We start from the raw sequence: 20,043 nt of genomic DNA on the forward strand, positions 1-20,043 counted from the left end.
TCGTTTTGTCATGAGTGGCTGAGAGCATTGCATTCTACCCTGACGGTTCTCAGGAATGATGCCAGAGTGGCACTTTCTTGAACAGCTAACAAGAGGCCCCGGTGGTTAGTATGATGTCTTAAGAGCCCCAGGCACACAGAGGAGGCAGGAGGAAGCCGCTGGTGCCCCGCGAGTGTAAGAGGGCAGCAGTCAGCGCATCCCCCAGCGGGGTTTCTAGCCTCTTCACTTAGCTCCTTTTTCTTCCCCTGCACCAGAGCTGCACAGCAAGTTACAGTCCTCCAAGGCGGAGGTGCGCAGCAAATGCGAGGAGCTGAGTGGCCTCCACGGGCAGCTCCAGGAGGCCAGGACGGAGAACTCCCAGCTCACAGAGAGAATCCGGTCCATTGAGGCCCTGCTGGAGGCGGGCCAGACGCGGAACACCCAGGACACCCAGGTCAGCCTCCTTCCTGGGGCCACAGGGAAGAAAGGGAACTCCATCCAGCAGGTAATGGGCAGACTAGCCCCGCTCCATGAGGTGAGTCTCCTGGAGACCAAGGAGCTTTTTCTCTCATTCCAGGCCAGCCAGGCAGAGGCTGACCAGCAGCAGACTCGGTAAGCTGGGGAGCACCCTGCCTGCTCACTTGAGCCTCAGCACCATGGGTGCCCGAAGACACGCGGGGGCTGGAGTTTTCAGGAGGGTGCTCGGGTCCTCTGCAGAAGAGCCTCTTTCAGAGGATCCCTTCCCTCTCCCACCCTCCCGGTGATTTAGAGGACCGGGGACAGGCCTGGGTGGGAAAGAGCTCCATGATCACACTCAAGGAGCCTCAGCTGGGGTGGGAGCACCCCCTCACACCTGCCGTCTGTCCGTCCATCCACCCTTCCATCTCTCTGTGGGGAGGGACCAACTGATCAGAGTTTCTGTGTCCACAAGCAAGGGATTTTAGGGGCTGAGGTCAGTAAGTCTAACAGGAAAAATGGTTGCACAACCCAGCATGGCGAACCCAGGTCTGCTGCTGGAGCACAGGTTTGAGGCGTCGGGACAGAGCTGGCAGCGTCTCAGGGTGGTTTTCCTCCATCTGTGAGGTGACTTCATTGCTGGCCAAACCTTGTTTTCCCTCCATGTCAGCAGCACCAGCTCCAGGCCATGCTTGGGGAGTGTTTGTTTGCTGTTGCTAAGGCCGGAGCCAACACCTGGATAGAGTGGCTCGAGTCAGGGGCTGGAGTCCTTGTGACAGTCACTTCTGGGGCTTGCATCCCATAGCGCATGCCCACAGGCCCAGGAGGCAGGTCCTGGCCGCCGTGGCCAGGGGTCCACGCAGGAGCATGTGGGGGACACGTGGAGGGTGTCTTGCATTCCGTCACATGCTGTCAGATGCATCCTAGGCCACCAGCTCAGTAGGTTCCCTTGTCCTGGCCCTCGTCATCAAAGAAGCACCTCCCCATGTGCTTCTCAGCAGAGACAGCTCCCCAGGCCACAATGGATGTTCTGCGACTTGGAGACTGGGAAAGCTAGCCAGCCACCCTGAGGGCCCAGAATGACCCACAGCCATATATTGTCCACCTTCCTTTCCCAAAAAGCATGGTCAAAGTGTTTCTTCTGGTGATGGTGGTTGGGGTAGAGAGGTGGTTTTGCGCTTGTATTTTAAGATCAGATTCTTAGGGCACACAGCATATTACTAGGATAATCAACTCATGCTGCAAATAACATCAGTGAGAATTTTTTTGCATCATGGAGATGTGTCTGGCAGAAATTGGTTGTTGTATTTCCTTCTCAGACAGTTGATCTGAAAGTTATGTGTGGGCTGGGCCACCCTGCTCTGGAGTAGAGAGGAGTGGTTCAGTCCCAAATATTCTGGAACTCGGGCAGTGGCCACCAAGGGTGTGATTGTCAGTGTGTCCTTGCCAGTGGTCTGCTGATGCCTGTTCCTCAGGGTCTCATTCTTTTGGGGATGCTCTTGGGGTGGTTTGCTGGAGGAGGCTGTCACATGATGCGGGGAGTGGCGGGAAAAGCTGTGAGGGTCCCAGGAGAGCTCTGAGGGCAGGGTCATGCTTCTGCTTCTCCTAAAAACCCAACTCTCCAGTGTCTCCAAGTGGGACTCTGGTGATAGCTCTGGGGTCAGTGCTCTGGATGGGTGGGAGGTGAGGGGGTTTGGGAGCTGCTCAGGCTTCCCTGGGAGCTCGTGCTGGGTGAGGTGGGGGCAGCCAGAGGGGACTGTCCCTGGCCAGATGGCTTGGCCTCAAAGGTGCTTCTGCTTGGGTGGGGCCTCAGGTGGGATCTGTGGGGACCGTAGCCCCTTGGAGCCTGGACAGTGACCTCACTGTGTTCCCTCAGCCTGAAGGAGCTGGAGTCCCAGGTGTCGGGTCTGGAGAAGGAGGCCACCGAGCTCAGGGAGGCTGTGGAGCAGCAGAAAGTGAAGAACAATGTGAGTGCAGCAGGCACAGGCAGGGGACGGCCCAGCCAGGGCAGCACAGGTGGGACCAGGGAAGGATCGCTGTGTGGCACCCACTCCGGACTCAGGGGAGGCCCGAGCTTGTGTCTCTACACCCCATTGTGCTGTAGGGGTCCAGGGTGTGAGGGGTGCTTCTGCTCACCCCTCAGTTCCACTGAAGACCCAGGGCTGACTGCCTGTGGATCAGCCTGCGCCACTTGCTCAAGTGTGGAGTCATCCCTGGGGTGGGGAGAGTGTGCTGTCAGCCTGGCCTGAGTCACGTGGCCATCCCAAGTGGGGATCCTGGACCCAGGAGACGGGGTATAGAAGCTGGGCAGGTGGTGTGCCTGCTAGGCCACACCCTCCTGCTCCCTTCTCACAAGTCAGGCTTGCCGGCTGGCCCAGTTGCTCCCTGCAGAGGCTGCAGCTTCCCAAGGCAGGCCCCAGCCTAGGCCTCCCTGTGCCAGGCTTCGCCAGAGCGGGCCCAACGATCAGCACTAGCCATTTGGTGGCAGGAAACTCTTCCCTCTGAGGACACAGGCTGGCCCTCCCTTCTCCCACTGTCTGGTGGTGTCTTCATTGAAATGGTGGTACCTCTTCACCCTGTGCCACACCGCCCACCTCAGGCTGCGGCACCCGGGCCTTGTGTTCAGGCACCATGGTCATGGGCCAAGGAAAGGATGTTTTGTCCCATGGCAGGTCCTCTCTGGGTCAGGGTGGCATCAGGGAGGGTCTCCGGGCCCTGCTCTGGCTGAGACCAGCTTAGGCAGCTTGTGACGGATGTGTTGGCAACTGACCAGTGCGGGCTGCTGAGCTTTCTCCTGTGTCCCCTCCAGGACCTCCGGGAGAAGAACTGGAAGGCCATGGAAGCGCTGGCGACAGCCGAGCAGGCCTGCAAGGAGAAGCTGCACTCCCTGACCCAGGCCAAGGTCAGAGTCCCCGCCACACTCAGACCCCCGCCACGCAGAGTGCACCAGGACGCACAAATGCACTAAGACGTGTAGATGCACTGGGACACACAGATGCACTGAGACCTACAGACGCACCGAGACCTACAGACGCACCAGGACGCGTGGACGCACCAGGACGCACAAATGCACTAAGACGTGTAGATGCACTGGGACACACAGATGCACTGAAACCTACAGACGCACCAGGACGCACAAATGCACTAAGACGTGTAGATGCACTGGGACACACAGATGCAGTAAGACCTACAGACGCATCAGGACGCACAAATGCACTAAGACGTGTAGATGCACTGGGACACACAGATGCACTGAGACCTACAGATGCACCAGGATGCGCGGACGCACCAGGACGCACAAATGCACTAAGACGTGTAGATGCACTGGGACACACAGATGCACTGAGACCTACAGACGCACCAGGACGCACAAATGCACTAAGACGTGTAGATGCACTGGGACACACAGATGCAGTAAGACCTACAGACGCACCAGGACGCACAAATGCACTAAGACGTGTAGATGCACTGGGACACACAGATGCACTGAGACCTACAGACGCACCGGGATGCACAAAGTGCACGAAGTGCTCACAGAGTGGCTTTGGCCTCAGAGCCCCTGAGTCCACACCAGACCCTGGCTCTACATCCGCCTCCACCACCACCTCTTTCCCTGCCCTCCCTCCCTTCACTGTTTGAGCCTTTCCCTAAGAGAGGGATGGGGGTGCTCCCTTGATGAGCTTCTTTGTGCTGGTCCCTCTGGCTGAGGGCGCAGAGCTGCTGGACCGGGACTGGAGGCGAGTGAACCTGAGGCTGCACTGCCTTTGTGACCTTAATTAGTGTTATTTCTGTTGTGTGGCCTTTTGTCAGGGTAATGCTGCTGTTTTGGCTGCTGAGGTCGTGGCCCAGGGGGTGCCGTGAGGAGACTTTTTTTTTTTTTTTTTTAAGAGGAAGTCTTGTTCTGTCACCCACCCTTGAGTGCAGTGGCACGATCTCAGCTCACTACAACCTCCGCCTCCGGGGTTCAAGCGATTCTCCTGCCTCAGCCTCCCGAGTAGCTGGGACTATAGGCGTGCCCCACCAGTCCCAGCTAATTTTTGCATTTTTTGTAGAGACAAAGTTTTGCCATGTTGGCCAAGTTGGTCTCCAACTCCTGACCTCAAGTGATCCGCCTGCCTTGGCCTCCCAAAGTGTTGGGATTATAGGTGTGAGCCACTATGCCTAGTCCCATGAGGAGCCTTTAAGTCACAGAGGGGAGGACATTGTTTGCAGCGACCACTCAGGGAACAGAGGCTGAGTTGGCTGCGTGCTCCATGCTGTCCAGGTGGCGTGTAAAGGCGTCTCCCAGTGTCCAAGGCCCACGGTTGCCTCTGGGGCACTGGGCTGTCCAGGAGCCAGTGAGGAGGCTCTGACCAGGGAAAATGGCCAGCAGCAGCCGCAACTAAAGCCCTCGCCCACCCTTTTAGGTCACACGTGTTTTCCTACCTTATGAAACGCCCTCCTCTCCCAGCCTCCCTCTTGGGCATGTCTGTCCCGACAGCAGGGGCTTTGCAGTGACTCCCAGGAAGCCTGAGGGTTGTATCAGATGAGGACCACTAGGCAGGAGGTGAAGTGAGAGCTACAGTCAAACTCCTGGAATCTTGGCCTTGTAGCCCCCAGTGACCTCATAGATTGTCTGACTACCATGTGGTAAATGAAGCTGTGACCAGAAATGTCACCTGACTTGATTACAGTCACATAGCCAGATAAAGATAGAAGGTGGCCTCTGGGTCTCCGGCTTCCCTTGACTCACAACAAGAGGCCTGAGTGGTGGTCATGAGGTCAGGGGTCCACATGGGTCATGGGCCCTACATGTGGATAATTTGGCCAGCCGGGAAGGGCCTGCTTCTCAGGTCTGTGTCAGACCAGAGGCGCTGCACTCAGGTTGGGTGTCCAGTGATCAGCAGCATCCGTACACATTCCAGGACTCTGCTCAGGGGAGTTACACTCTCTGATCCAGGTAGAGTGCCTGGGGTCGCCCTGGGTCTCAGGCCAGGCCTGTCCAGGTGGTGGCAGGGCCAGACACAGGCTGTTACCCAGCAGCCACCCTCTCAGGTTGTGGAAGGGCCCGGCTCTCTCCCCGGGGGCGCTGTGGTCCTAGACTTTGCTTCATGGCTCCTTCAGGCCCCTTTGTTTCCTTTTCTTTGCTGTGCTTTGAATGGAGGCTGCTGGCTCTTCCTCCAGGAGGACCAAGGGGGTGTCTGGCCCAGCATGACACAGGGACAGAGTCAAGCTTCAGGAGAGATATGACCCCAAGCAAAGTTCCTGTCTCCTCTGAGTGGGGTTCTCCCTCTGCAGAGGGAGAAGGCTGATCCTCCCTCTCCAGGGTGGCTGGAGATGAGCCTCTCTGGGTCGCCCCTTCCTGGCTGGCACTAGCCCCTAACTGTGGTGCTGTCAGTAGATGCGCTGCTTCCCTGCCTTCACCCCCATCGCCATCACAGCTCCAGATTCCAAAAAATTGGGGGCCATGAGTGTCCTCCCATCCCCTCTTCCTGCCCTGGCTCCTACACATAACCACCCCCACCCAAATTCCCTCCCACACATACACACACCCAGAGAGCTTGGGAAATGAGAGCTGGTGGAGGCTCTGTACCTGCTGGGAGGTGTCCCAGGAGCTGGCTCCTGCCATCTTGGGCTGGCCCAGTATTCTCCTTTCATCAGAGCTTAGTCTGTTTGAAATGGACCCAGCACAGGCCAGGTAACCCCTCTGCTTATGGTCAGCCCATGGAGGCTTGTCTTCTCCTTTGATTCTTGTCACTTCCCTGAAGAGCTGAGGATGTGCCCTTCCTGGGGCAGAGATGTGGGCATATCAGTAAAGACCTGGGGAGGTGCCCCCCACCTGACGCCGAACCTCTTCTGCTCTCTCCTGCCTGCGCCCCAGGAAGAATCAGAGAAGCAGCTCCGCCTGACTGAGGTGCAGACCAGGGAGGCCCTGCTGGCTCTGCTTCCAGAACTCTCCATCTTGGCGCAACAGGTAGGAGGGAGGGTGGTTCCCAGGGACCTCGCGGATCCCAGGGAACATCACGAAGTCTCACCTTGTGTGTTTCATTGCAGAATTACACTGAGTGGCTGGAGGAGCTCAAAGAGAAAGGCCCCACGCTGCTGAAGCAGCCGCCAGCTCCCACGGAGCCCTCCTCAGTAAGTGTGGCTGCCTGGCAAGGGCCCTCTGTCAGGCTCCCCTGTCCACAAGAAGGGGGACTGCCCCAGGTCATTTCAACGGGAAGCCAAGAGAAAAACCTTTATGTGTGGCTAACCAAACACCTGTTCTTGCCTCCCTCAGGACCTGGCCTCCAAGTTGAGGGAGGCCGAGGAGACGCAGAGCACGCTACAGGCTGAGTGTGACCAGTATCGCAGCATCCTGGCGGAGACGGTGAGCACTGGGAACCTGTCAGCCGGGCATCCCGGGAGGCTGCGGGAAGGAGAGCTTCTGGTCCACCAGGGCAGGAGAGGGCTTGGTGTTTTGGAAAAGTCCGCTGGCCGTGTGACTCTGGGCCCAATTCTTTGGCTGCATGCTAAAGGGGATGGAGGTCGCCCTCTGAGGTCGTCATTTTCTCTTAAGCTGAGGATAGGGCCGAGGTGAAGGTTTAGGGCTGGTCTGTAAGCGGGGGAAGGACAGGGTAAGTGGCTGGTGACTGCTGGGTCAAACCCCCTTTCTTCGTGACTCTAAGAGCAATGCCAGGTCCAGCCCTGCCACACTCTGGCTGGCCCATTCTGTGTTCCTCGTTCTGGGCCACTGACATGCTTGGTGCTGGTGGCAAAGCCCAGCAGTGACGAGCATCGTAGTGGTCCTGTGCAGGTCCCAGACCTCACCTCCCTGAGTGGCACTGCAGCCACACTGGCGCACTGGCCTGAGGACCTCTCCCAGGACTGTGGCTGCCTTCCCTTCCCATAGGAAGCGAGGCAGGTCACGGGGCCGCAGGGACAGGAGGATGCACTGTGTGGTTTGGGTCCCGGCAGGGAGGGGCCTGCCTCACCTCGGTCTCCCCGCAGGAGGGCATGCTCAGAGACCTGCAGAAGAGTGTGGAGGAGGAGGAGCAGGTGTGGAGGGCCAAGGTGGGCGCCGCGGAGGAGGAGCTCCAGAAGGTACGCGGCCCACCTGCCTCCCGGTGCTGTGGAGTTCATGACGCCCAGAGTAGAGTCGACAGCGTTGTCTCTGTCACCGTGAGACCTGCGTGTTGCGGTGGGGCTTTTCCATGGCACCCTTTGAAGCACGGTTGCAGGCTGACAGCTCAGCCCCTCCTAGGAAGGCACTGCCAGATGGTGCCAGGGTGACCGTCCCAGCTGGGTGGGGTGGGCACACCTGGGGCTTCCTGAGTTGGGTCACTGCTGCTCAGGTCCCAAGATGGCCTCGGAAGGAGACACCCCCAGGTGCTCGTGTCTCACGGGGACTTTCCCTTGCTTTGTAGTCACGGGTCACAGTGAAACATCTCGAAGAGATTGTAGAGAAGCTAAAAGGAGAACTTGAAAGTTCGGACCAGGTAGGTGGGGGCTCTGCTCGGAGAGCTCTTTCTCTTCTCCCGGGATCCTCTTTGGAAGTGACATTATTGCAGAGGCCACTTCAGTTATTTCTTCCTCATGGACAGTGTGCCTTAAGGGGAGGCATTCTCTCCCAAGCCAAGGGATCTTGTCTGTCCTGTTTTTCCTCAATGAGAGACATTTACTACCTCAGAGGAGCCTGAGACACAGCCTTGGTGTCTGTGCAGGCCTGCTCAGCCCTGGTGGACAGGGTTCCTGCCGTGGCCTTCACAGTCAAAGTGGCCCCTCTGCCCCCTTCAGACGCCACAGGCAGTCCTGGAGAAGGTACCCCTGGTAGCTACCTTCGCAAGTCAATCCAAGAGCATGTCAGCTCCCAGGAGTGCAGGGTGCAGCCTGCCTCTTTCAGGAAGGACTTCTGTGGCCGCGGACTAGTTTCTCGTTTCCTTGGTAGCTGATGGGCCTCAGGGGTCTCCCGACAACCCCCGCCTAACCCAGGGCCAGTGTGCTCCCCGGGGTTGGTGCCCTTTGAACAGAGGCTGCTGGCGCATGCGTGAGCGTGTCCGTGTATCTGTCCAGGTGAGGGATCATACCTCGCACTTGGAGGCGGAGCTGGAAAAGCACATGGCAGCTGCCAGTGCCGAGTGCCAGAACTACGCCAAGGAGGTGGCGGGGGTGAGTCTACCCCCCAGGGAGCACGGCCCCTGCCCGCAGAGCTGAGGTCCTCCCTGAGCTGCTGCTCCTCAGCCCTCTGGGAGCAGCTCTTGTTGCCATGTCCTCAGGCATTTGCCCGAACCCTTGCAGGCTCCTCGGTGGGCTGTCAGACTTGAGGTGTGTCTCAGGGTGGGTTTCAAAAGGCAGCCTCCCAGCCAGGGCAGGGGCAGAGCCAGGCAAGCCCTGCCCCCAGGGAGGCGTTTGACATTCTAAGTTACCCCTCCACAAGGGGATTTTCTGCATGTCTTGCTGACGTCGTATCTGGTGGGGAATGGATTTAGTTCTGATACTGTTTTCTGCTTTCAGAAGCAGAAAGCACAAACCCAGTACCCCAACGCTGGTTTAATCTCAAACTTTTGGGCCACTTAGAGCAGCTCATGTCTGTAATCCTAGCACTTTGAAAGGCTAAGGTGGATCACTTGAGGCCAGAAATTTGAGACCAGTCTGGGCAACATAGCAAGACCCCATCTCTACCAAAAAAAAAAAAAAAAAAATTAGCCTGGCATGGTGATGGGCACCTCTAGTCCCAGCTACTCAAGAGGCTGAGGCAGGAGGATTGCCTGAGCCCAGGAGTTCAAGACAGCGTGGACGACAGAATGAGAACGTCTCTAAAACAAAAAAATCTCCAAGTTTTGGCCCTTTTTTACAAGAGATAATCAGTAAATATTTGTGAAGGCCTGAAACAGGTATGCAGTAAACACCATTCTTCCTAAGTTTTACTTTTTTACGGAGATGGAGTTTCACTCTTGTTGCCTAGGCTGGATGCAATGGCATGATCTTGGCTTACCGCAACCACCGCCTCCCAGGTTCAAGCGATTCTCCTGCCTCAGCCTTCCAAGTAGCTGAGATTACAGGCATGTGCCACCACGCCCGGCTAATATGGAGTTTCACCATGTTGGTCAGGCTGGTCTTGAACTCCCGACCTCAGGTGATCCACCCACCTCGGCCTCCCAAAGTGCTGGGATTACAGGCGTGAGCCACCGTGCCCGGCCCTCCTAAGTTCTTAAAAAGGAAATCGTAGCTATAGGAAGCCTGGTGAGCCCTGCACCAGCCTGGTGCTGTGACCCTCCTCAGAGTTTTGGTTCGGTGGACGTATTAGGTTTTATGTTTAGGCGCTAACTCACGGAGAATAGTTTTCTCCTCTTCTCTCCTTTTTTCCCATCACCTGCCTCTGTTTTCTCCCCAAGTTGAGGCAACTTCTCCTAGAATCTCAATCTCAGCTGGATGCAGCCAAGAGCGAAGCCCAGAAACAGAGCGATGAGCTTGCCCTGGTAGGTGGCCTCCATGTTCCCATGCCAGGAGTGTGATCTGGGTGTTGCACGTGTGAGATGCATTTGCCAGTCATGTGTTTGCATCCACTCAAAGATAAAGTCTGGGGAAGGGACAGTGTCACCCGTAGAGCAGCATGGGGCCAACTTCAGGGGGCCTTCCTGCACATTTGTCCAAAACTCTGAGCTGGGCCTGTGGCTGTTGGCACCAAGGTGCTCCCACGCCATTTCCCGTCCGCTGGCTCCCTGGTCCCTGGTTCAAGGCAGTAGGAGTTCCGGGCGTCTGCACTCCCCGTGAGCCCACTGTAGTCACCTGGGGGCATCAGGGACATTGCAGCCCCTAGCATCACAAGACCAGGAGGCCTAGGGGTTCCTCCTGGCCTGGCCACCCATCTCCCTGGGGCTCTCAGCAAGTCCTGTGCCTTCTCTGGGTTTTTCTCATCTGAGTGACAGCTCAGATCAGTTCAGTCAAAGCCACAGGCATGCAGGGAGGACCCGCTGCACACCCGGCCCTGTACCAGGTGCCCAGTGCAGAGAGCAGCCCCATTGGCAGACCACAGGAGCTCCGCCTGTGCAGGCGGCCTCTTGAGTCCCTCCTGGTGTTCAGCTCAGGTGTCTGATGCCAAGTCCCGGCTCCTTGGCAGGTTCCACCCAGCCTCACCAGATCTGGACCGCCCCAAGGCCAGTGCTATGAGCAGGCATGTTCTGTTTGATCTGCAGTGTTTTTTTAATTCTTGAATTAGTTGTCAACAGGGAGAAATTGGGAGATTTTAAATAAAAATGGGCTGGCATTCCCCCTGCAGCCAGTGAGTCCAGCATGCGCTTCCAACACCTGGATCCCCCTTGGTCATTCGGGTCTTACTCGGCCCAAAACACCAGAGGCTGCCCAGGCCACGTCCCCTCCTGGTTCTAGGGGCCACTCACCGAAGCCTTGGCTGAGCAAAGTCGGGGTGACAGGCCCAGGGGACATGGCCCAGGCTGGGGGGTGCAGAGAAAATCCCCCATAGTTTCTGTTGTCTTCCAACTGTGCAATTTGGAATTTGCCTTGGGGGAGGGGCTGTTCAGAGGGAGGGAAGGATGTGTGGGGGTCCCACGTACCTGGGGTGGCCTCTCAGAGCCAGGGCCTGTGAGGCCACCCATGTTCCCTGGGGAGCTTATGCCAAGGGCCCCACCTAGGTCTCCGATTGGAACCTCTACCCGAGCTTCTTGAGTGACACTGCCCTTCAGTTTGCAGGCCCAGTGGTTTGGGGGCAACCAGATATGTCACCCACCCCCAGTGATGGAGCTCAGGGGTGGGGGACCTTGTTAGGCAAGAATGTCATCTCATCATCTTTTCTAGACCCCAGAAGGGGCTCTGAGCAGTGGACTGTGAGGGGAAATGGGGGATGGAGACAGGGTTGAGGCCACCCCTCTGTTCCATTCAGATTCATTAGCTCTGTTGGCCATGCCATCAGGGGTCACCTCACTCCCAGGGAGGGCTCCCCTCTGGTTGACCTTGGAGCAAAGTACATGGGTCTCATTAGCCCAGAGGCTTGGTGGCCTTGATTTGGCTCAGATTTGAGGGGTTGGGGACCCAGACATAGGTCACAGTTACCAAGCCAGGTCTCCTAAAGGGGGTTTGGCTGTTGAAAGCAGCCACGGTCCTCCGAGGGGGTCCTTGCAAGAATGAGCATGGTGGGTGTGCAACTGGCCATGCATTTGCAAACCCACCCCTCCCTGTTCCAGGTCAGGCAGCAGTTGAGTGAAATGAAGAGCCACGTAGAGGATGGTGACATAGCTGGGGCGCCAGCTTCCTCCCCAGAGGCGTCCCCAGCCGAGCAGGACCCCGTTCAGGTTAGGGTGGTGAGCTGGTCCCCAGACACATCACTAACCCCAGGAAGAGTGCAGGGCCTGCTGCCTTTGTTCTGATCAAACCCTGCACTGGCTGCCCCAGCCTCCGCTGCTTCCCCTCCCCGCCCTGCCTCACCCCACACGGGTCACCCAGGTTCTGAGAAAGACACAGAGCACGGGACAGGAAGGCGGCCAGGTGGAGAGGCTGGAGGAGTGGGGGGACGTGGGACTCGAGGAGGGAGTCCACGATTTGGGGTCTGCACCTACAGGGCTGGGGGAGCCGTCCTGGGCAGGGTCTGCAGCCACCAAAGGGGACTGTCACCCACTGCAGCCCCACCTGGGACACCACTAGCAGGACATCTGCTTTCCAGAGTTTGGAGCCAGCGATAGCCCCCAAGAGGCAGGGCCTGTGCCCAGTTGGCCGTGGTGTGGTTGCTAGGGGGCCGTCGTTGTGGGGCCAGAGCTGGGAGGCATCTTTCTTGTCCTGTGAGCCTCATTAAAGGCCCCTGAGGTTGCAGAGGCCTCATCAGCTGCTCCTCAGCCAACCTGAGTTTGTACCAGGGGCTGAGGTGCCCTCTCCCCATCGAGGGGAGTGTTGGGACAGGGAAAGGGGGAGCTAGAAGCAGGTAGAGAGCGGGGCCTGCACTGGAACCCTGGGCCCCCGGAGGGTTCCTCGCCGGGCGGCCGGGTTATGTCTGTGGTGTTTGCACAGCTGAAGATGCAGCTGGAGCGGACAGAAGCCATCCTGGAGGACGAGCAGACGCAGCGACAGAAGCTCACAGCCGAGTTTGAGGAGGTCAGGCCCTGCCGGGTGGCTCTCAGCCCCCATCAGCCCTTGGGCCCTGAGTCTCCAGGGAATGAGTGGGCTGGCCCTACCCCCTTTGGCTGTGCCCACCAGCACCTGGACAGGGCCTGGGCCTTCTGGGCAGCAGTGGGTGGGGCCTGGTCAGGTGGGACACAGGCTGGAGGTGCTTTGGGAGCCCTGTGGGTGGTCTGCATCCCTAAGGAGTCTTGGCCTGGGGCTGGGGTCAGTCCCTGGCTTCCTTGAACTTGGGGGTCCAGCCCACTCACTCCAGCTACAGGATAGAGCTGTTGCCCCATTAGGCTGGGGCATGCCCCCTGGTCCTCAGTCGTGCTTGGTGGGGTCTTGACAGCTTGGCAGTTTATAAGGTGTCTCACCCAGGCCCCACTTCCTTATCTGGCAAGGCTCAGACCTCGGCATGTCGGTTACAAGAAGAGTTGGAGAAGCTCCGCACAGCCGGCCCCCTGGAGTCTTCAGAAACGGAGGAGGCCTCACAGCTGAAGGCAGGCAGGGGCTGGGGTGGGGGTCACACCTGTGGGGTCTGCCCTGGGGCTGGGGCCATTCTTGGCCTCGGAAAGGGGGCAGGAAGGGAAGAGCCGACCGAGGGCACTGGCTTCCCCTTGTCACTACCCGGGGCTGGGGTGGGGGCTTCTAGCCCTGCAGTGTCACATGGTCGGTCACATGGCAGCCGTTAGTCTGAGTGACTGTTGAAATGCAAATCATGTAGAACTGAAGTGCATTCCTCAGCCGCGTGTCCGGCACTTGGTGGGCAGGCGCATTTCCTGTGCTGCCTTGGACGGTACAGAGTAGACTGCTCCTGCCCCAGAAAGTTCTCCTGGCAGTGCCGAGAGCGACAGGACCCAGCTCTGATGGTCAGCACGGGCGGTTTCCTCCCTGTCATCAGCACCTGTCTCTGGATGACCAGGAGTCGCCTTCCCTATGCCCCTAGAAGGTTCCAGCCCCCTGGTGTCCAGGTCCCATGGGCGTAGCTGGGGTGGCCCTCCTGTTGGTGCCACTCAAAGGCTGACCCCCATCAACCTTCTGACCATCAGGAGAGACTAGAAAAAGAGAAAAAGTTAACGAGTGACCTGGGGCGTGCCGCCGCCAAACTGCAGGAGCTTCTGAAGATGACCCAGGAGCAGCTGGCAAGAGAGAAGGACACTGTGAAGACGCTGCAGGAACAGCTGGAAAAGACAGTGCGTGCTCAAGCGCGAAGCAGGGCGGGAGGACGCGGAGCTCCTGGAAGTGCGGGGCCGGGAGCCCTGGGGAGGCAGGAACAGGAGAGGCAGAGCTGGGCGGGGGTGGGGGACAGAGACTTGCTAACGAGGGCCTCAGCCCCCCAGGTCCATCACCCACCCTTCTGGGGTTCCCTCGCTGGGAAGCGAGTGTCCGAGCCCACTGCCAGCCCAGGTCCTCACTTTGCACTGGCTCAGGCCCCTTAGCCAGCGCCTCAGCCCTCAGTTCACACCAAGTCCTCCCTGTCCTGTAGCCCCAGGGGTCTGAGGCTGCTGTTCTCGGAGGGACTGGAGTGGCTTGAGAGGATCAGTCCAGGGACGGACTGAAGGCCCAGGGAGGGAGGCAGGTGATCCTACTGTGGCTCCTGGCCCAGCCTCCTGCTCACGCCGCCTGCCTTTGTTCACAGGAGGACGGCAGCAGCTCAAAGGAGGGCACCTCTGTCTGAGTCTCCTCTGTGGAAAAAGAAGTTACTGTTCAACTTACCAAAATGCCTTACACATTCCTTACAAATCAACCAACCAACCTACAGCGTTATCCAGGCCCAACTTCCGGTAGCTCTGAGAGAAGCCATTAGAGACGAGAGTCTCTTAGAACCACAGAAGTAGACCTTCCAGAGCCCCAGTTTGTAAATGAACCTGTGTCACGTTTGATAAACACTATCCCGGGCACAGCTCCGGGTCACCGCCGAGTGACGCCAAAGCCCTCGCTGACTCTGACAGCCCAGGGGTGTGTGGGAGGCCGGGCACTCTGGGGTCTGTCTGTTAGTGCAATTGTTTTGTCTTTTTTCAGTGGGGCAGGAGGCGGGGAGACCGGGCAGTGAGTTCTCGAAGGCTGTGGGGCCGACCGGAGGCCACAGCCCCTCACCCCTAGACATTGCCAACCAGAACTGACGTGCAACCTCCTGGGTGTTGATGCCATTAAAACCAACGTTGGTGCCCGGTGCTGCAGTCTCGTCTGGTCTTCTGCTGGGGCTCCCCCACCTGCTGTTGGGCTCAAAATGAAGAACCCGGGGGGGCTGCCCTCAGGGAGAGAGCAGGTGTGGGCCTCAGCTGCTTTGAAGGCAGGGCCTCTGCAGCTCTGTGTAGTTTGGGGCTGAAATCGCTGCTTCCGGAGCCCCCAGCACTTTTCCCCATTACCTCCAGGACCTCAGTGCCCACCGGGCAGGATAAGGGAGCAGGGCTTGCGACACCTGAGGGCCAGACACGTTGACTGCTGCCCCCCTACCCTGGAGGGCCTGAGGTTTGTGAGTGCGGCTGGTGGCCTGTGCCGCTGTGTGGCAGAGCTCCGGAAATGAACAAGTTGTCTCTGTCCTGGCTGGGGCTTGAACAAACACCCACATCCCAGCAGCGTGAGCCAGGGCTGCAGCAGCCCGCTGCCTGCCCTTGGGAGGCGGAGTCTCACCCGCCAAAGCCAGCTTAGACTTGCCATGACCCTCAGACCCAGTGTCCTCAGTGGCCCCTGACAGTGTGGTCCTTGGCCCCAAGAAATGTATCTCTGAGTGTAAACGATAGGAACCTGCAGCTTAGGCCACAGAAAGTCAGAGGTTCAGAGTCGTAGGAGAGCCCTAACCAAGCTTGGAATGGAAGGCAGGTCTGCCTTGACCAAGGACTGTTACACTTTCATCTCCCTGCCAAGCCTTGGAATTCGGGGAGAGGGTCTGCTTGGCCGAGCTTGGCTGGGGGACAGACAGCTGGGCACTTGGCAGGTCCTTCAGAGTGGCATTGTGAGGTGGGTGCTGTCAGAACAGTGGCAGCAGGCATGGCAGGTGGCCTGCTCTGGGATTTCTGTTGCGCATGGCCCTTTCAGGCGGTGGCTGTGTCTTGGGGGTGGTTTTCACAGAACCTCTAGACCTCGGGAAGCTCTGCCTCCCTTCCTCAACCCCCCACACGACCTCTGCCTGCAGTCTTGAACTGCTCAGCCCAGCTCTGTTCCAGCTCTCAGGAAGTGCCTATGGGCCACCCAGCCATGGTGTGCAGTGCTGTGTGTCATGGCTGTTCTAGATGCAGGGAATCCTGGGAAGGTCCCTGGAAGAGTGGGCTTAAGCTGAGCCCCCAGGAAGAGCAGATGTGTGTCAGGTGAGGGAGGCTGGCACCCAGGCAGCATCAGCACAGAGACCTGGAGGGCGGAGTGAGGCGCAGCCCATTGTGGAGCCAGGTCACGAAGGGCAGTGGGGCTGGCCGGGGAAGGCAGTCCAGCTACTACGGTTTCTGAGCCCGGAGAGCCCAGCCTTCTGTTGTAGAACACTCTAGAGGAGGCTGATGTGGAAAGGGAGCCCATGGTCTTGGGACATTGACACCCTGGCTTCTGACTGGGAGACTGAGTAGCAGGAAGTGCCTGCAAGGACACCTGATGGCTGCCCATTCCCAGCCCTGTGCCTGGCGCTCAGTGAACCGTCTGTCCTCCTGGTGAGGTGAGCCCTGCCCCATGGAAGTGAAGAACTTCCCCAGGCTAAAGGCAGGGTGGGCTCAAACCCACCTCTGACAGGTGGCTGGGCCCCGCAGCCTAGGTCAGTGCTTATGGGGCAGGCTGGGCTCTGGAATACGGGGAGCCAAGTGAAGAGCACCCTGGGCCGAGTGCCCCGCAGCAGCCACTGGGCCCCCTGCATCCCATCCACACCCCGTGCATCCGGGGCAGGGGGCTGAGTGGAAGCACAGATTCTGGGTGAGGGAGGCCGCCTGCAGGAGGCAGAACTCTGCACATGGGTGGCCATAGGTCAGGTCACTGGCATGGGCCCCAGTGAGTATGGGGAACTGGCTGACCTGTGCCCTGCACCAGTGCTGCCACCAGATTACCCCCTCATTCTACCACACTGTGGGACTGAGTGCCCCATGCTGGGGTGATGCCATCTGAAGACACGGGAATGGGGCAGGGGTACCCATTGTGAGCAGAGGAAAAGGGAGACCTTGGGGAAAGAGACAAGGGATGCTGGGGTGCCACGCTGCCGCCTCTGGGTTCTGAGGGTCAGTGGCCTCCTCCTGGACTCTGGCTGGAGCCTGCTCCCTCAGGCCGCCTGCTGGAAGCCCTGGGTCTGTGCGTGCAGAAGAAAGGAAGCCGAAGGCAGGCAGCGCAGGGTGTAGGACTCCTGTGTAGCTGGCCTCCTGAGAGTTCAGGAAAATGCCACTTGGGAGCTTTTCTCCTGCAGCTCCAGTTCGAAGGGCTCATCATCTGTTGTCCCTGCCTGCCCCAGCAGGGCCAGAGCAGCCCTTAGGCCTGGCAGTGGCACCTCCCAGGCAGGCAGAGGGAGCCCGAGTCTGCCAGGCCATTGGCTGGGCCCTGCCGCACGTGGGCTGGGCCGCCTCAGCTGTCCGAGGCCAAGTTCCAGGTCAGACTCTGGGGAAGCCAGCTGAGGCACAGCCCTTGCAGACTTCCTGCAGAAGGAGCTAGCAGCCCTCCCCAGCCCCATGGCGTTCCCCAGCGTGGCACAGGTCACTGGCCTGGCCGTTCGCAGCCTCCTGTCCTGCAGCTGTAGCGGAGGTCAGGCAGCACTGGGACTGGCTTGTGCTGTTCTTGGAATGAAGTTCACTATCGAGGCAGGACTCACCCAGCTGCCACCTGATAGAGAAACCACTGCTCTTCCAGGGCCTGGCTCCATAAAGCCAGACCCTGGGTTTGGGCCCTTAGGTGAAGATGACCAGAGCCCACAAAAAGTAGGTGTGAAGTTCCAGGTTAACAGGGCCCACAGACAGCATGGGACTCAAAGCCCCTCGCAGACAGCTGCGCCTGACGAGCTTCCTCAGGTCGTCTCTGCGTGATACTCTGGAACACGTGGGCCCCAGGATGCTGTGCCTGCAGGCCGCACCTACGGCACCTGGAGACGGAAGCAGTGCAGCGAAGGCAGGGAGCCAGCGAGGCCTGAGGGACAGGTGGGGAAAGTGAGGTTTTGTTATATAAGCCACTCCACGCCTTCCACAGATGTCATCACTGCGCTTTCTTCAGGGCTGGGTCTAACAGGAGCTCAGAGCCCAAAAGAAATGCTTTCCTTCTTGGCCCTTTGAAATCTCACCCCTAGGTGAGACGTCTCACCTTTGAATTTTAGATGTTAGAAATGTTGTGGGAAAATGATCCAATTATAATAAGAGAAATGAAGTTCTCCTGAGGTGGTGGGAATAGCTTAGCAACAGAAATCAAGAGGTCTGAGTTTTTGTCCTAGTTCTGCCACTTGTGAGTCAATTAACCTTAGCCAAGTTACTTCATCTCTGGCCTGGCTACTGAGGGTACTGGCCAGAATCTCCGAAAGTCCCTTCCCCAGTGCCCTTTTGGGACTGCAGAACCCAGAGAGCCTTCAGTAACAAAACACAGTACTCAAACCTTCCTTCCACTGAAACCCTGACTGCTGGAATACTCCCCTCGCCAGACATAATGCAATTACTGCCCCTTCCACCTGCAAACCCAGTGTAGAGCCTGTTCTAAATTTCAGAAATGCCCCAAATCACAAAGTGACGTGTGTTAGGCATATTCAGTCTCTGGTGGTCTGGACGGCAATGAACCAGTAAAGAAACAAGTTGCACTTGCCGTGCCTGGAGCAGCCAGTACTCAGGCAGCAGTTCTGCAGAAAGGAAACCACCAAACTAAGCCTATTATCCAAGTCACTGTGTCCACTGTGTTTGTGGAGTAATATTCTCTGAGATGACTTCACAGTCAACCTCTGATTGAATTATTAGCAGAGGCTTTATTTGCTGCTGTCAGGGCAAGAGAGTAACCACTAGATGAAACTAAGCTAGTATACCTACAGTTTTGCTCCTGACCAACAGCAGACCAATCACTGGATTCAGAGGTCTGAACCCTAATTTTGTACCAGAATCACCCCGAGTGCTTATTAGCACAATTCTTGGGCCTCAGGAATCCACTAAGACTTTCTCAGAAGTTCCCGTATGATAGAGACTAACTACTAGCATCTTACTGTTTCTGGAATGAGTTCTAGATGTTTGCAGTCACATCCCTTTATAATTGTTTGAAATCCTTCCCACAGAATGCACCTTACACACACACAATAGTGCCACACTTAAGCCAACACTGCAGGAAAAATTTCCTCCTAAAACTCCTTGACCAAATATCTGGCTTTACCCACATGGCTGACTTCTGAGTAAGGCAACCCTGGGCTTATGGCACTTACCTGGAGGCCTATTAATTACAATCACTAGCAGGACACAGTGGCTCACACCTGTAATCACACACTTTAGGAGGCCGAGGGAGGAGGCATGCTTGAGCCCAAGAGTTCAAGGACACAGTGAGCTATGATTGCACCACTGCACTCTAGCCTGGGAAAGAGTGAGACCCTGTCTCAAAAAACAAAACCACACTAAAAGCACTGCTACACAGTAGAGAAACAAGAAATCCGGATGAATGACAAGCAGCCAGCACTATTTTCTAGACAATTCCGAAATAAGCATTTTGATTAAAACATAACCTTATTTGTCTCACAAAAGCCTGGCATGTGGATCAACACTAAAATGTTCCCCATCCTAAACTGCACTTACACAAACCTAGACAGCATAGCCTACCACACACCTAGGCTGTATGGCAGAGCCTACTGCTCCTAAGCTACAAACCTGGACAGCATGAGATTATGCTGAATACTGTAGACTACCATAATACAATGGTGTTTATGTATCGAATTACAGAAAGTACAACAGAAAATACAGTATTATAATTGTATGGGACCACCACGGTATATGCAGTCTTTGACATGTAATAAATGCACAGCTGTGTATCAAAATGCTAACCATGTGATCGTGTGTGGTAAAAGACAATATATAATTAATCCCTTTTATTTTCTAAATTTTAAATGTGAATTACCGTTATAAATTTTGTGTAATATTTATTACACTTATAAGATTAAGTGTAATAAACATTAAAAAGGTTCCCAACTTTTAAACCAACTTTCTTATTCACCAGAGGGAGTTGTAACCCTTTATTCTGAGACAAGGTCTTGCTCTGTTGTCCAGGTTGGAGTATAGTGGCACGATCTCAGCTCACTGTAGCCTTGACCTCCTGGACTCAAGTGATCCTCCCACCTCAGCCTCCGAAGTAGCTGGGACTACTGATGTGCACCACCACACCCGGCTAATTTTGTTTACTTTTAGTAGATGAGATACCACTATGTTGTCCAGGCCGATTCTCAAACTTACGGTTTCAAACTATCCTCCTGCCTTGACCTCCCAAAGTGCTGGAATTATAGGAGTGAGCCACCACACTCAGCCAACCTGAATTCTTAATTACTGGAAATACCCAGACCTCAATGACTTACCCAATATGGAAGGCAAAATCCTATATTCCCAATTCACACACGAATAATTACACAAGAGA

At 56.9% G+C, this 20,043-nt stretch overlaps 1 protein-coding gene across 4 annotated transcripts in view; it reads left to right on the plus strand.

Moving 5' to 3' along the window:
- RRBP1 (ribosome binding protein 1) overlaps window positions 1–14,677 on the plus strand; it is a 70,063-nt gene extending 55,386 nt beyond the window's left edge. For 2 of the 4 annotated variants that reach the window (XM_012474770.3, XM_012474778.3), the window contains exons 9-24: window positions 255–433; window positions 557–591; window positions 2,312–2,402; window positions 3,245–3,337; window positions 6,296–6,388; window positions 6,469–6,552; window positions 6,695–6,784; window positions 7,405–7,497; window positions 7,821–7,892; window positions 8,467–8,562; window positions 9,789–9,872; window positions 11,595–11,702; window positions 12,412–12,495; window positions 12,906–13,004; window positions 13,554–13,697; window positions 14,144–14,677. In XM_012474770.3, coding sequence (XP_012330193.3) covers window positions 255–433; window positions 557–591; window positions 2,312–2,402; window positions 3,245–3,337; window positions 6,296–6,388; window positions 6,469–6,552; window positions 6,695–6,784; window positions 7,405–7,497; window positions 7,821–7,892; window positions 8,467–8,562; window positions 9,789–9,872; window positions 11,595–11,702; window positions 12,412–12,495; window positions 12,906–13,004; window positions 13,554–13,697; window positions 14,144–14,182 — 1,484 coding nt within the window. In that variant the 3' untranslated portion in view covers window positions 14,183–14,677. The remainder of the gene's footprint in view (window positions 1–254; window positions 434–556; window positions 592–2,311; window positions 2,403–3,244; window positions 3,338–6,295; window positions 6,389–6,468; window positions 6,553–6,694; window positions 6,785–7,404; window positions 7,498–7,820; window positions 7,893–8,466; window positions 8,563–9,788; window positions 9,873–11,594; window positions 11,703–12,411; window positions 12,496–12,905; window positions 13,005–13,553; window positions 13,698–14,143) is intronic. The other 2 variants (XM_012474795.3, XM_012474787.3) reach the window with 2 other exon arrangements.
- Window positions 14,678–20,043: the final 5,366 nt, after the last annotated feature.

The sequence above is a fragment of the Aotus nancymaae genome, unplaced genomic scaffold, assembly GCF_030222135.1.
Source record: "Aotus nancymaae isolate 86718 unplaced genomic scaffold, 86718_ANA_hifiasm-v0.15.2.pri h1tg000001l, whole genome shotgun sequence".
NCBI lineage: Eukaryota > Metazoa > Chordata > Mammalia > Primates > Aotidae > Aotus > Aotus nancymaae.